This window comes from Aquarana catesbeiana, linkage group LG04 (genome assembly GCF_042186555.1).
Source record: "Aquarana catesbeiana isolate 2022-GZ linkage group LG04, ASM4218655v1, whole genome shotgun sequence".
Classification (NCBI taxonomy): domain Eukaryota; kingdom Metazoa; phylum Chordata; class Amphibia; order Anura; family Ranidae; genus Aquarana; species Aquarana catesbeiana.
In genome coordinates, this window is record NC_133327.1 from 521,640,688 (window position 1) to 521,652,743 (window position 12,056).

At 37.6% G+C, this 12,056-nt stretch overlaps 1 protein-coding gene across 7 annotated transcripts in view; it reads left to right on the top strand.

Annotated features, from left to right (window-relative positions):
* Positions 1–2,091: 2,091 nt before the first annotated feature.
* The window catches only part of LOC141140519 (sulfotransferase 6B1-like), a 37,301-nt gene continuing 27,336 nt past the window's right edge, over positions 2,092–12,056 (top strand). For 2 of the 7 annotated variants that reach the window (XM_073627807.1, XM_073627806.1), the window contains exons 1-2: positions 2,117–2,438; positions 5,194–5,303. In XM_073627807.1, the coding sequence (XP_073483908.1) occupies positions 2,240–2,438; positions 5,194–5,303 (309 nt within the window). In that variant the 5' untranslated portion in view covers positions 2,117–2,239. Of the gene's footprint in view, positions 2,439–5,193; positions 5,304–12,056 lie in introns of all 7 variants that reach the window. The other 5 variants (XM_073627803.1, XM_073627805.1, XM_073627801.1 and 2 more) reach the window with 5 other exon arrangements.

The following is a 12,056-nucleotide window of genomic DNA, read 5'->3' on the forward strand; positions in this document are numbered from 1 at the left end:
CATCTCTTCAGGAAAGCCTATCACGTCTCCAACTAATCTTCTACCACTTCCATCAGCTCATTCCGCACAGTTACAACCTTTTGTTCCACTTGACCCTTACTTCTAGAATGTAAGCTCTAATGAGCAGGGCCTTCTGATCCCTCCTGTGTTGAATTGTATTGTAACTGTACTGTTTACCCCATGTTGTAAAGTGCTGCGCAAACTGTTGGCGCTATATAAATCCTGTATAATAATAATAACTACAATCACACCCATTAATTGGCCCCACCATACAATGCTTTCACAAAGTTTGCACCCACACCTCTTTATCAACCACCCCAGGCCCGCTAACCCCAATTAGAATGAACCCAGACTTCCCCCCGGGTATGAATCACCATTCATAAAAGACTATTGGTCGGAAGACTAAATCGTAGCCCATCATTTTTACGAACATGGTAATATTTATCGATCTCTCACCTACCCGAATGGACAAACCACCCATCCCCACCTGGACGTTTTTTACTGCTCACACACTATGTCAAATCCCTAGACAAAAACGATTTCGGCTCAAGACGACTAACACCTTTTAAAATACTCTGCATACAAAAATCCCCACAACATCTTCTTATATCCACCATGCACTCACTTCTCCACATGGATTACCATCCTAATGATACTAAAGCATGTAAAACCTGGGAAAGAGACCTTTCCCTGACCCTATCACAAGAAGAATGGGAACAAATATACCTCAATTTACACAAAGGTTCTGTAAATGTCTCCACTCAAGAGAATGGATAAAAAAATCCAATCCCGCAGGTACCGTATCCCATCCCTTTTACACAAAGTTTAACACACGATGCCAGAATCTTGCTGGAGATGCCAAACAGACCGAGTCACAATATTACATATTTGGTGGTCCTACCCACACATCCAAAACTTTTGGCAGGAAGTTTGCCGCATTAATTCTCATGTGACAACCTATGACTTGGAACTATCTCCAGCTCAATTCCTATTGCACCACTCACCCCTTCCACACAAAACCTACCATAAATAACTAGGCATAACTGCATTTGATCAATGCAGCATATACTGAGGCTCTGCCCCCCCCCCCCTCAATCAAGGAATGGTTCAACGGAATTGACAAGGTCGTGGAAATGGAAGAATTAATTCACATCGCACAAGATGCCCCCCAAAAAATTGGAACCAAATGGGAATGCTGGAAACACTTCAAGTCGACCACAGAATTGTCCCGGCTGCACAATGCGCCCAGCCAATAATAGAACCATCCTAGCCAACTTTCTGACTCCCAATAATTACAATACCCCCATAATATCACATAAACTGTTCCCTTGATCCTATCCAATTAGGGGTGTCCCCCTCTGAGACACACACAAACTCTTAGGAGTGACACATGTTAGGTTAGCTGATAGAGAGGGAAGTAGGAGACGACCAACTACCCTTTCCCTCCCCCCTATTGTTTTTTCTTTTTTTTTCTTTCTCTCTCTTCCACTCTTTTCATTTCCATCCCCTACACTTCCCAACCTCACACTTTCCTCCTCCCCTCCCCTACTCCCCTGACTAAGCCATTCTCAAAAGTCCACCATGCATACACCACTTAAGCCCATCTCATCGCATTCAACATGAACCAGATCGTTTACGAATCTCACCCAGCGATGGATCTAACCTACACCACAACCGATTCCTTTATGCGCACTTACCTCTTAGAAAGCAATGACCATGACCACTATATCCATAAACAAATAGACCTCTAAACAACTTTTTTGTTTGAGTTACTTGTTGCTCATAGATGTTGTCCACATGGACCCGTAGAATGATTCGGAACTGTACCAATGTTCTCAAGGTTTATGCATTGTTAAATTAATCTCACTTATAACGTGAATCTGTATTACCAATTGGTAACCATACAACTACTGTTCAAAATCTCTGTATGTTACTTTTTCTCTTAAATAAAAATCGTTATGCAAAAACAAGCACAAGGGATGAGCTGTAAATAAATGGAAACTTTGTTTTGATCCTGTCTACATTACCCTTTGTACGGACTAAGCCTACTATTTCCTGTCCTCATTTGATACTAAAATCTCACAATGTAATCAAAATTAGGTAATCTGATCTGCTTCAGGCTACTCCCTCCCTATACTTCTCAGCTCCTTTACGTAAAACCAAGGAATGGGAAGAAAACACAGCAGTCCGATATCTAGAGCTCCAGCATTTCAAGTTTTGAAGTCTCAACTCCATTATAATGGCAGACATGACACAATTTCTCCAAGAGGTCACAAAAGCATTTGAGACTTCTAAAAATATCCCAAAGGATGAGTTAATTTTTACGTATGATGGAGTGTTGTATCCAACTGCAACATGTGACATGGACACATTTAAAGCTTTGGAAACATTTGAGACACGTGAGGATGATGTTATGTTGGCAGCTTATCCTAAGTGTGGTAAGTAAAAATGTAATAGAATTGGTTCAGATTTAACTTTACGGGAACTAGCAACATAATAACCCATTTATAACCAAATGGAAGTTTTTGTATGTAGCAGTTTACTCATTTTTGATATGCGAAGGTTTACTCAACAATAACTTTTAACTGCTTCATATACCAAAATCATTTTCCCACTGTTTTTTTCTAGCATATGTGGGACTTTTACTGTTTTTTTTTTTTTTTAATCCCCTAAATCTATTTTTATAATATGCAGAGAAATGGGCAGAGAAATGGAGAAAAATGCTATTTGTCCAATCCTTTCACCACCAGAGCCATTTTTGCATTTTTTTTTCTTCTGTGAACATAATTAAATGTACATTTTAGGCCTGAAGAATAATTAAGAACAAACTAAGCATTTAAAAAGCAGAGCCTCTGGACAATAAAATGCGGTTCTCAATAATCTACATGGGCGCTTGTGAGTGCTTTGGCAGTTCATTGATTCTTCCTGCTACAGGAACTGCCTGTATGATGTACGGGCAGCCAGTTATCATGAGAGTCTGCAGGAGCTTGAGAATGCTGAAATCTGCTGATCACCAAAGACATGCTGGTAGGTTAATTGGCTTCTGTCTAAATTGGCCCTAGTATATGAATGTGAGTTAGGGACCTTAGATTGTAAGCTCCTTGAGGGTAGGGACCGATGTGAATGTACAATGTATATTGACAGCGCTATATAAGTACCCTAAATAATAATAATAATAATCACGGGTGCAATGCTCTGCAGGCTCCTTAGGAAAAAGATAATAAATGCACATTTTTTTTACCTACAGAAAAATGTTTTTTTTTTCAAAAGATGAACTTAGCCTTTAAGTTATTTTAGTGCACACATACACAAAATATTACCCAGTGTTTTTCTTAACATAAAAAGATGAGCTTATATCAAGTAAATGGATATCAACCATGTCAAGCTAATTTGCATGCGTCGATGATATCCACATTTGTACATAGGTATTACTTTAAAAGCCCTTACAGGTCATTTGTTTAGAGTTACCCATGAATGATGGCACTGAAATTACTACTCTCACTCTTGCACGTGCAGTGATTGCTGATATATTTTTTTGTACACAGGCACACCCAACACGTGTTAAGGGAACAATTTTTTTTGTTATTATTGTTTATGCATAACGTTTAAAAAAAACAACAAAAAAAAAATTTCACTTAATTTTATTACTATCGCATACAGGGCTTTCCAGACCCTATGTGATAGCATGACAGGTCCTTTTTAGAGAGACATCAGGGATCTATTAGACCTTTAAGGTCACCCCTTGACCCAGTGAAGTTGATCAAGCACAGATCATGCTTGATCAGCTTCTTCAATGACATTAGCCAGATACTGACAGCTCTGAAAATGGATATGACGAGAAGCTCATCACATTTGACTTCATTTGGTGCAGAGATGATCAGTGAATGGATGTTTATTGATTGACCTCCACTCTCACTGCCATGGCAGTCTCTGGATTCAGGAAGGGCAGCAAATATATGGTGTGTGTGTGTGTGTGTGTATATATATATATATATATATATATATATATATATATATATATATATATATATATATATATATATATATAAATATATATAGTAGTGAGTGTACAGCTTGTATAACAGTGTAAATTTGCTGTCCCCTCAAAATAACTCATTAATTAATGTCTAAACCGCTGGCAACAAGTGAGTACACGTGAGAATGTCCAAATTGGGCCCAAAGTGTAAATTTTTTGTGTGGCCAGTCTCCGAAGGGTGGGGATCATGCTCTGCTTCAGTATGTCACAGTACATGTTGGCATTCATGGTTCCCTCAATGAACTGTAGCTCCCCAGTGCTGGCAGCACTCGTGCAGCCCAAGACTATGACACTCCCACCACCATGCTTGACTGTAGGCAAGACACACTTGTCTTTGTACTCCTCACCTGGTTGCCGCCAGACACACAGGACAAGGTTTATCTTGGTCTCATCAGACCACAGTACATGGTTCCAGTAATCCATGTCCTTAGTCTGCTTGTTTTCAGCAAACTGTTTGCAGGCTTTCTTGTGCATCATCTTTAGAAGAGGCTTCCTTCTGGGATGACAGCCATGCAGACCAATTTGATGCAGTGTGCGGCATATGGTCTCGGCCAATCAGGAGGGAGAGTCCCAGACGGCCGAGGCACTTGTGGACATCGCTGGACAGAGATGGGGCTCAGGTAAGTATTAGGGGGGCTGTTGTACACAGAAGGCTTTTTATCTTAATGCATATAATGCATTAAGACAATGGTCATCAACCCTGTCCTCAGGTCCCACTAACAGGCCAGGTTTGCAAGATAACTGAAATACATCACAGGTGATATCATATGCTGCTCAGTGATTGCAGTATTCTAGTCTGCATCTCCCCAAGGTAATACATAAAACCTGGCCTGTTAGTGGGCCCTGAGGTTGATGACCACTACATTAAGATAAAAAACCTTCTGATTTTAAAATCACTTTAAGAACAAACCTGTGTGTGTATGTGTGTGTATATATATATATATATATATATATATATATATATATATATATATATACTGTATATATATATATATATATATATATATGGTGTTTTTACAGTATGATTGCCACTTTACAGATATTGTATACATACTATAAATGTGGATAGCTTTGGGTTTTTAAAGTTCATAGTAAATGTATAATTGCATTTTGTTCATATTATATGCATTGTCTCTTCTTCTTCGTGGTATTTTTAGGCTCAAACTGGACTACAATGCTTTTACATAGCATTGTTCATGCAGTGCACAATAAACACCCATCTGCCATCATTCCAATGATAGAATTCAAATTCCCCGATAAATTTGAGGTATGTGCAATTTGTATCAACTAGTGTTGTATAAAAGAGTGGGGCATGGATAAGAAGTGTGCTAACAACAACCAGATGTCTACTTTCATTAGCTCTAGGAATTACTTCTACTTCTTAGTAGTGCAAGACTATGTGTGTTATATGTATTCCCAGCAGGAATTAAGACCTATAAATGTATTTTCCCAACTCAAGAAGCAGTATTCTCAATACACCATACCATTCTAATGACCAAAAAGTGTATATGGCCTGAAGAACAAGTTTACAGTTAATTATTAACCCCCAGCTCCATAAGCTGTCCTAAATTGAACCCTTCACCCACTCCCCCGACCTGGGTGTTTACTTACCTCCACTGATAGGAGCAGTCTTCCTTATTCTTTACACTCTGGCTGGCTATTAGTAATGCAGTAATCCCTCAAATGAGACATACAGTGGGTAAAATAAGTATTGAACACGTCACCATTTTTCTAGGTGAATATATTTCTAAAGGTGTTATTAGCATTACATTTTCCTTGTCAAAAGAAGTTTATTGAGTATACAATGTTATAAAGATACATAAAGTAAGTTTACAAGGATCTATAAAGTAAGCTCATTGTTTTACAGTAGGGTTTATATAGGTAAATATCATGAAATTTCAAATATTAAACATTGGGTTCACGTAAACCTAAATTAAAGATATATATCATTTCCTTAGTTACTTTTGTAGGTATTTAAATGATTTATACCTACTATACATATTGTTTACAAGTAGAGTGTATATAGGTCAAATAAATTCTGATAATGAGCTTTAATCGTAAGGTGGAGAAAAGGAAAGAGAAAGAAGAAAAAGGGTTGAAAGGTAGAGGTATGGTCCACAAGGTTGTCCCGCTCGTCAGTTTATTATTCTTTTTAGTTCTCTTTGAAGCCTTAGAATGGGTGTCTCTGTAAGTCATTTAATCTGTTACCATGGCAACAGGACAGAGTCATTGAAGTTTGACAGGAACTGTTGTTTTATCCAAGGATGCCAAAGTTTTTCAAATTTTGGAATTTGATTTTGATCGATGGCTACCATCTTAGCATGGGACATTGTATTATTCATTCTGTGAATTGTTTCTGCTAGTACCAATGTAGGAGATTTCCATGCCTTGGCCACTGTTTGTTTTGCAGCCGTTATTAGTTGGATCATAAGTTTGAATTGAGAGAGTGTTAACCATTCCGGTTTTAGATTAAGTAAAGTTAAATATGGATCTGGTTGTATTATTTTTTTAAATATTTTAGATGCAATCACGAAGACTTCCTTCCAGAAGGTTTGGATTACTGGGCACATCCACCATATGTGTAAATATGTGCCTATTTCTGGGCATCCTCGAAAACAAAGAGCTGAGGTATTAGGTGAATATTTTGCCACTCTAGCGGGTACAAGGTACCAGCGAGTTAGGACTTTATAATTTGTCTCCAGTGCTAAGATGTTGGGTGAAGATGACTTAGATGTGAGCCATATGTTAGACCAGTCCGTGTCTTCTAAAGTTCGTCCCAGGTCCTCCTCCCACCTCTGAACGTAAGAGGGTCTCTTAAGATTTGCTACTCCATATAATTGATTATAAAGTGATGAAATTGTACCTTTAGCAAATGGATCTTTTGTACAGATTGATTCAAAAATGGATAATTGGGATAATGGTGTATCCCCCTTTAGGAATGGTGTATAGAAATTTTTGATTTGGAGATATCTAAATATCTCAGAGTTTGGTAGATCATATTTTTCTCTAAGCGATGGGAATGAAAGGAATGATTTAGATGCTATGAAGTCATTTAGTGTCTGAATGCCTGATGTTGTCCAAGCTTTAAAAGAATTTGGGTAGATCCATGCCGGATAAAAGGCCGGATTTCTGATAAAAGAAAGGAGAGGATTGCGTGGAGATTGTAACTGATATTTGGTTTTTAGTTTATCCCAGAGAGATAAGAAGTGTTTGGTTATGGGATTATGAATTTTAAAGCGGTCTTTAGGATCAAGCCATAATAAATTTGATATTAATAGAGGGTCATTTTCTGAAGCCTCTATAAATACCCATAATGGGATTTCCTGTTTTGCATGGTATTTGGACAGACTGGCCAAATGTGCTGCTCTGTAGTAGTTAGTAAAATTAGGGTATCCCAGGCCTCCTTTATTTTTGGGAAGATGTAGTGTGTGTATAGGTATACGTGGTTTAGAAGAGCCCCATATAAACGAAGTTGCTCTTTTTTGTACTATTCTCAAAAAATAGGAAGGAATTGGAATAGGGAGGACTCTGAATAGATAAAGCAATTTGGGTAGAATAGTCATTTTGATTGCATTAATCTTCCCTATCCAGGATAAAGGAAGTTGCGACCATTGTTTTATTGGTTGAGAATAAGTCAGAATGAGATGCTGTTAAATGAATTCCAAGATATGGGATTGATTTTTCTGCCCATGTGAATGGGAGTGCAGCCCTAGCCGGGATCAATTCCATGTTTGTGAGTGAAATATTAAGCACTAGGCATTTCTTAGGATTAATCATAAGGCCGGATAGGGCTGCAAATTCATCAAGAGCTGGTATTAAGTTAGGACCAGAGACCTGTGGTGATGATAGAAAAAGTAATATATCGTCTGCAAATATACATAATTTGTGTGTAATACCTCCTACTTCAATGCCAGTTATAGTTTGGTTTGTTCTGATGTATTGGGCCATGGGTTCGAGTATAAGGGCAAATAATAAGGGAGATAATGGGCAACCCTGTCGGGTACCTCTTTCGATATTAAAGGCTTCAGATTTGTATCCAGCATATTTTATATAGGCTTTGGGTTTATTATATAATGCTTTGATCCATGTTAAAAAGTGGGGTCCAAAACCCCATTTTTGTAATGAATATTGCATATATTGCCAGGATACTGTGTCAAATGCCCTCTTAATATCGAGAGATAGAAAACATAAAGGGATTTTCCGTTTTTTAGCAATATGTGCCAATAACACTGCCCTGCGTATATTATCGCCTGCCTGTCTATTTGGCATGAAGCCTACTTGATCTCTATGTATTAATTTTCCTATAATGCTATTGAGGCGTTTTGCTATTATTTTTGCTAATAATTTAATATCGAGGTTTAACAGAGAGATAGGCCGATAATTCACACAGGAAGTATCATCAGAAAGGGGTTTTGGGATCATACAAACAATTGCCATTAGTGTTTCTTGCCGAAAAGAATGTCCATCTAGAAGTTTGTTAAAAGTTTCAGTGAGAATGAGAGAGAGTGTTTCTGAGAATGTTTTATAGTATAAAGCCGAGTAGCCGTCTGGGCCTGGTCTTTTGTTAAGTTTTAGGTCTTTTATGGCGTTAGCAACTTCATCTATAGTTATAGGCTCATCCAAACTGCTTTTTTGATTCTGAGATAACTCAGGTAAGGTTATTTTTGAGAAGAAGGATTCAGCCTCTGTAGGATTAAATTCATTGTTTGTCTTGTATAAAGTTGCGAGATGTGAGTGAAATTTATGGACTATTTTAACTGGATTACAAGTGTAAACATTTTTTGATAATTTCAAACGTATTGGTTTGAAAGATTTGTTAGTTGAATTTAATGCCCGAGCCAAATATGTACCTGGTTTGTTTGTATTCATGTAGAAATTGTGTTTGGAGCGTTTGAGGGATTTATCAACTGACTCAGTGAGAAATAGATCGTATTCCAATCTAGATTTTTCCAGATGAGATTTTGTACTCTGAGATGGATTATCTTGAAATGATATGTAGGCTGCATTAAAATTGAGTTCTAGTTTTTTTGCTAGATTTTTGCGTTCCCGTTTAAATAGTGCCATTTGTCTTTGTATTGTACCACGCAAGACAGGCTTATGAGCTTCCCACAGTGTTATTGGGGAGATGTCTGTTGTATTATTAATTGATATGTATTCCTTTAAAGCTTGTTCAATGGCCATCTGATGTAGTGGGTGTTTGAGCATTATGTCCGGTAAGTACCACGTTGGGTCATGCGCTTTTGGTATGGCTGAGGCTATAGTAGTGTATACTGCATTATGGTCAGACCACGGAATCTGAATTATATCTGATGCAATAATTTCTGGTATCATTCCTATTGTTAGAAAAATATGATCTATTCTGGTGAAGGTTTGATGAGGGTGCGAGAAATAAGTGAATTTCTTTTTCATTGGGTTACTTTCTCTCCATGAATCTACCAGATTGTATTTGGAAAGAAGTTGAGAAAAAGGTAATCTAGAGGTTATTTTGGATGGTGTAAAAGGTGATTTATCTAGAAATGGGAGGAGGACCTGGTTCGAATCCCCACACATTATCACTGTTCCTATTTTGTGTGTATTAATCACTTGTAATATATGTGAGAGGAATGGTGTAGGTTGTTTGTTAGGAGCGTAGTAGGAAATCACCGTGATTGCTGTATCCATTATATAACCCATGAGTATCAGGTATCTACCTTCTGGGTCTTTAATTTCTGATGATAAGGTGAATGGTGTGGATCAGTGAAATGCAATTAGAGTTCCCCTTTGCTTGGTACAGGCAGAAGCCGTGTAAATTTGTTGATAAAAAGGAGAAATATATTTTGGAGTAGAATCTTTGGTGAAGTGTGTTTCTTGGAGGCATACTATGTGAGCCTTCTTGTTATGGAAAGTACGGAAGGCTTTGGTCCTTTTTTGAGGGACATTTATTCCCTGAACATTCAGGGAAAGTATATTCAGTGGTGCCATGGCAACAGATCAAATAGTTTTGACTTTTTGTTATGCAGAGCTGACTGCGCAGATCAACCTGTGTGGACTGAAGAGATGAATAGATAGAAAAGAAAGCAGTGAATTCTGGAGTAAAGAGTAAACAAAAAACATATGAGATTAGATGATACATTGTATAAATTATTTTTTGCAAGTAATCACAATTTACCCGTGAAAGAGAATAAATATCTCTCTCAGGGGAATAAGTGCCTTCGTCACACTCCCACATAATATGGTTGGGAGAATGAGGAGGGCTAATGGGGGTACACGGATCTTTTCCGCTTACAGGAGAGAAGTGCTATGTCAAAAGACATCAAAATGATGTTTCATTAATTGGAGTGCAGAATATAGTTTTTGTTGAAATTATTTATTCCAGGGTGGTTGTATATGGTTAGTCTTGCCCTAGGCTAAATAATTCAGTTAGAAAGGTACTGTTAATAACTTTGGTATTGATGAAGATAGTTTGAATTATTTTGGGATTTTAACCCTTTTAGAGTAAACAATTACTGTATTTATTGGCGTATAACACTCACTTTTTTACCATGAAAATCGGGTGCAAATAGCGTGTGCGTGTTATACGCCAATACTTCAATTTCAGCTGCCTCGGAGGCAATGGGCGGGGGATGAGTGCCTTCAGATTACATACAGTGAGAATCTCCTGTTTACTTGGTGGCCCCTGTAATAAGAAGTCAATAGATGGCAATGGTGAGGCTGCTGCATTGATGGCAATGGTGAGGCTGCTGCATTGATGGCAATGGTGAGGCTGCATTGATGTGGACTAATAAGGCTGCATTGATGGCACTTATAAGGCTGCAGGTGGGCATTGATCAGGCTGCATTAATGGCAATGGTGAGGCTGCAGATGGGCACTGACCCTTATTTTGCTTCAAAAGTTCCTTATTTAAAATTTAAGTTTTTTTCCTGAAACTTCCCTCTTAAAATGAATGTGCGTGTTATACGCCTGTGCGTGTTATATGCCGATAAATACGGTACATATTTTATTCATATGTAACTGTTTAGATATGTTAACTCATAAAATTGAGGTTGTATTGCTTCAGATTAGAATAAACAAAAACATAATTCTAGGAACTAGTTAGGTAATAATATATTTGTTTTAAGAAAAGAAAGAAAAAGCTTCCATTACTTCTGGATTATTGAACATATTTGTCCTAAAAAGTAATAAATCTATTGTTATTACCTGAAAATATATAACTGAACAAGAATTTCCTTATTTCACTTATATATTCTAAGGCTATATGAATCAGAAGTAATAAGAAAATAACTGGAATGTAACATGATCCCACACAGTGTGTGACTATCAGAATGCAGTTACATTCAGTTATAAATATAGGTTTTATATAGAGAACCATCTCTTAGTATAATAAATGAAGAGATATCAGGAATTAGGATGTCAGTCCATTGAATCTTCTTGGTCCATGGATGATGTGGCATAACGGCCTCTTTTGTGAGAATGATGATTCCCATTTTGTTCTGTAATTTTCTGGGTGCTGCCTGAAGGTGAAGATGATGCCATTCTTCTGCGTGTGGGAGTGTTGCTGCTTGTGGGTTCTGTCAGATTTAATTTTAAAAGGGTTTGTTGTAGTTCATCTGCTGATCTGCTTCTGTAAATTGTACCTTGGTAGTTAAATCTGACTGAAAAGGGGAAGCCCCATTGATACATAATGTTGTGGCGTTGCAGTTCCATTAGTTGGGGTTTCATGGATCGTCTTTTAGTAATAGTAAGTTGGGATAGGTCAGCAAAAATGTGATAATTGTGTCCTTGAAAATTAAGTTCCTTTTTTTCTCTTGCAGCAATTAGTATTTGTTCTTTCGTTCTGTAATAATGAAATTTTGTGATTATATCACGTGGGGGTCCATCTTTCTTTTTGGCTGTGAGGGCTCTGTGTACTCTGTCCAGTTCTAAACGTTCAATAGGGATATCTGGCTTTAGTTCTTGTAATAGAGCAGTAATAGTAGATTGCAGGTCTGTCACAGATTCAGGTATTCCCCTTATGCGCAAGTTTGAACGTCTGGCTCTATTT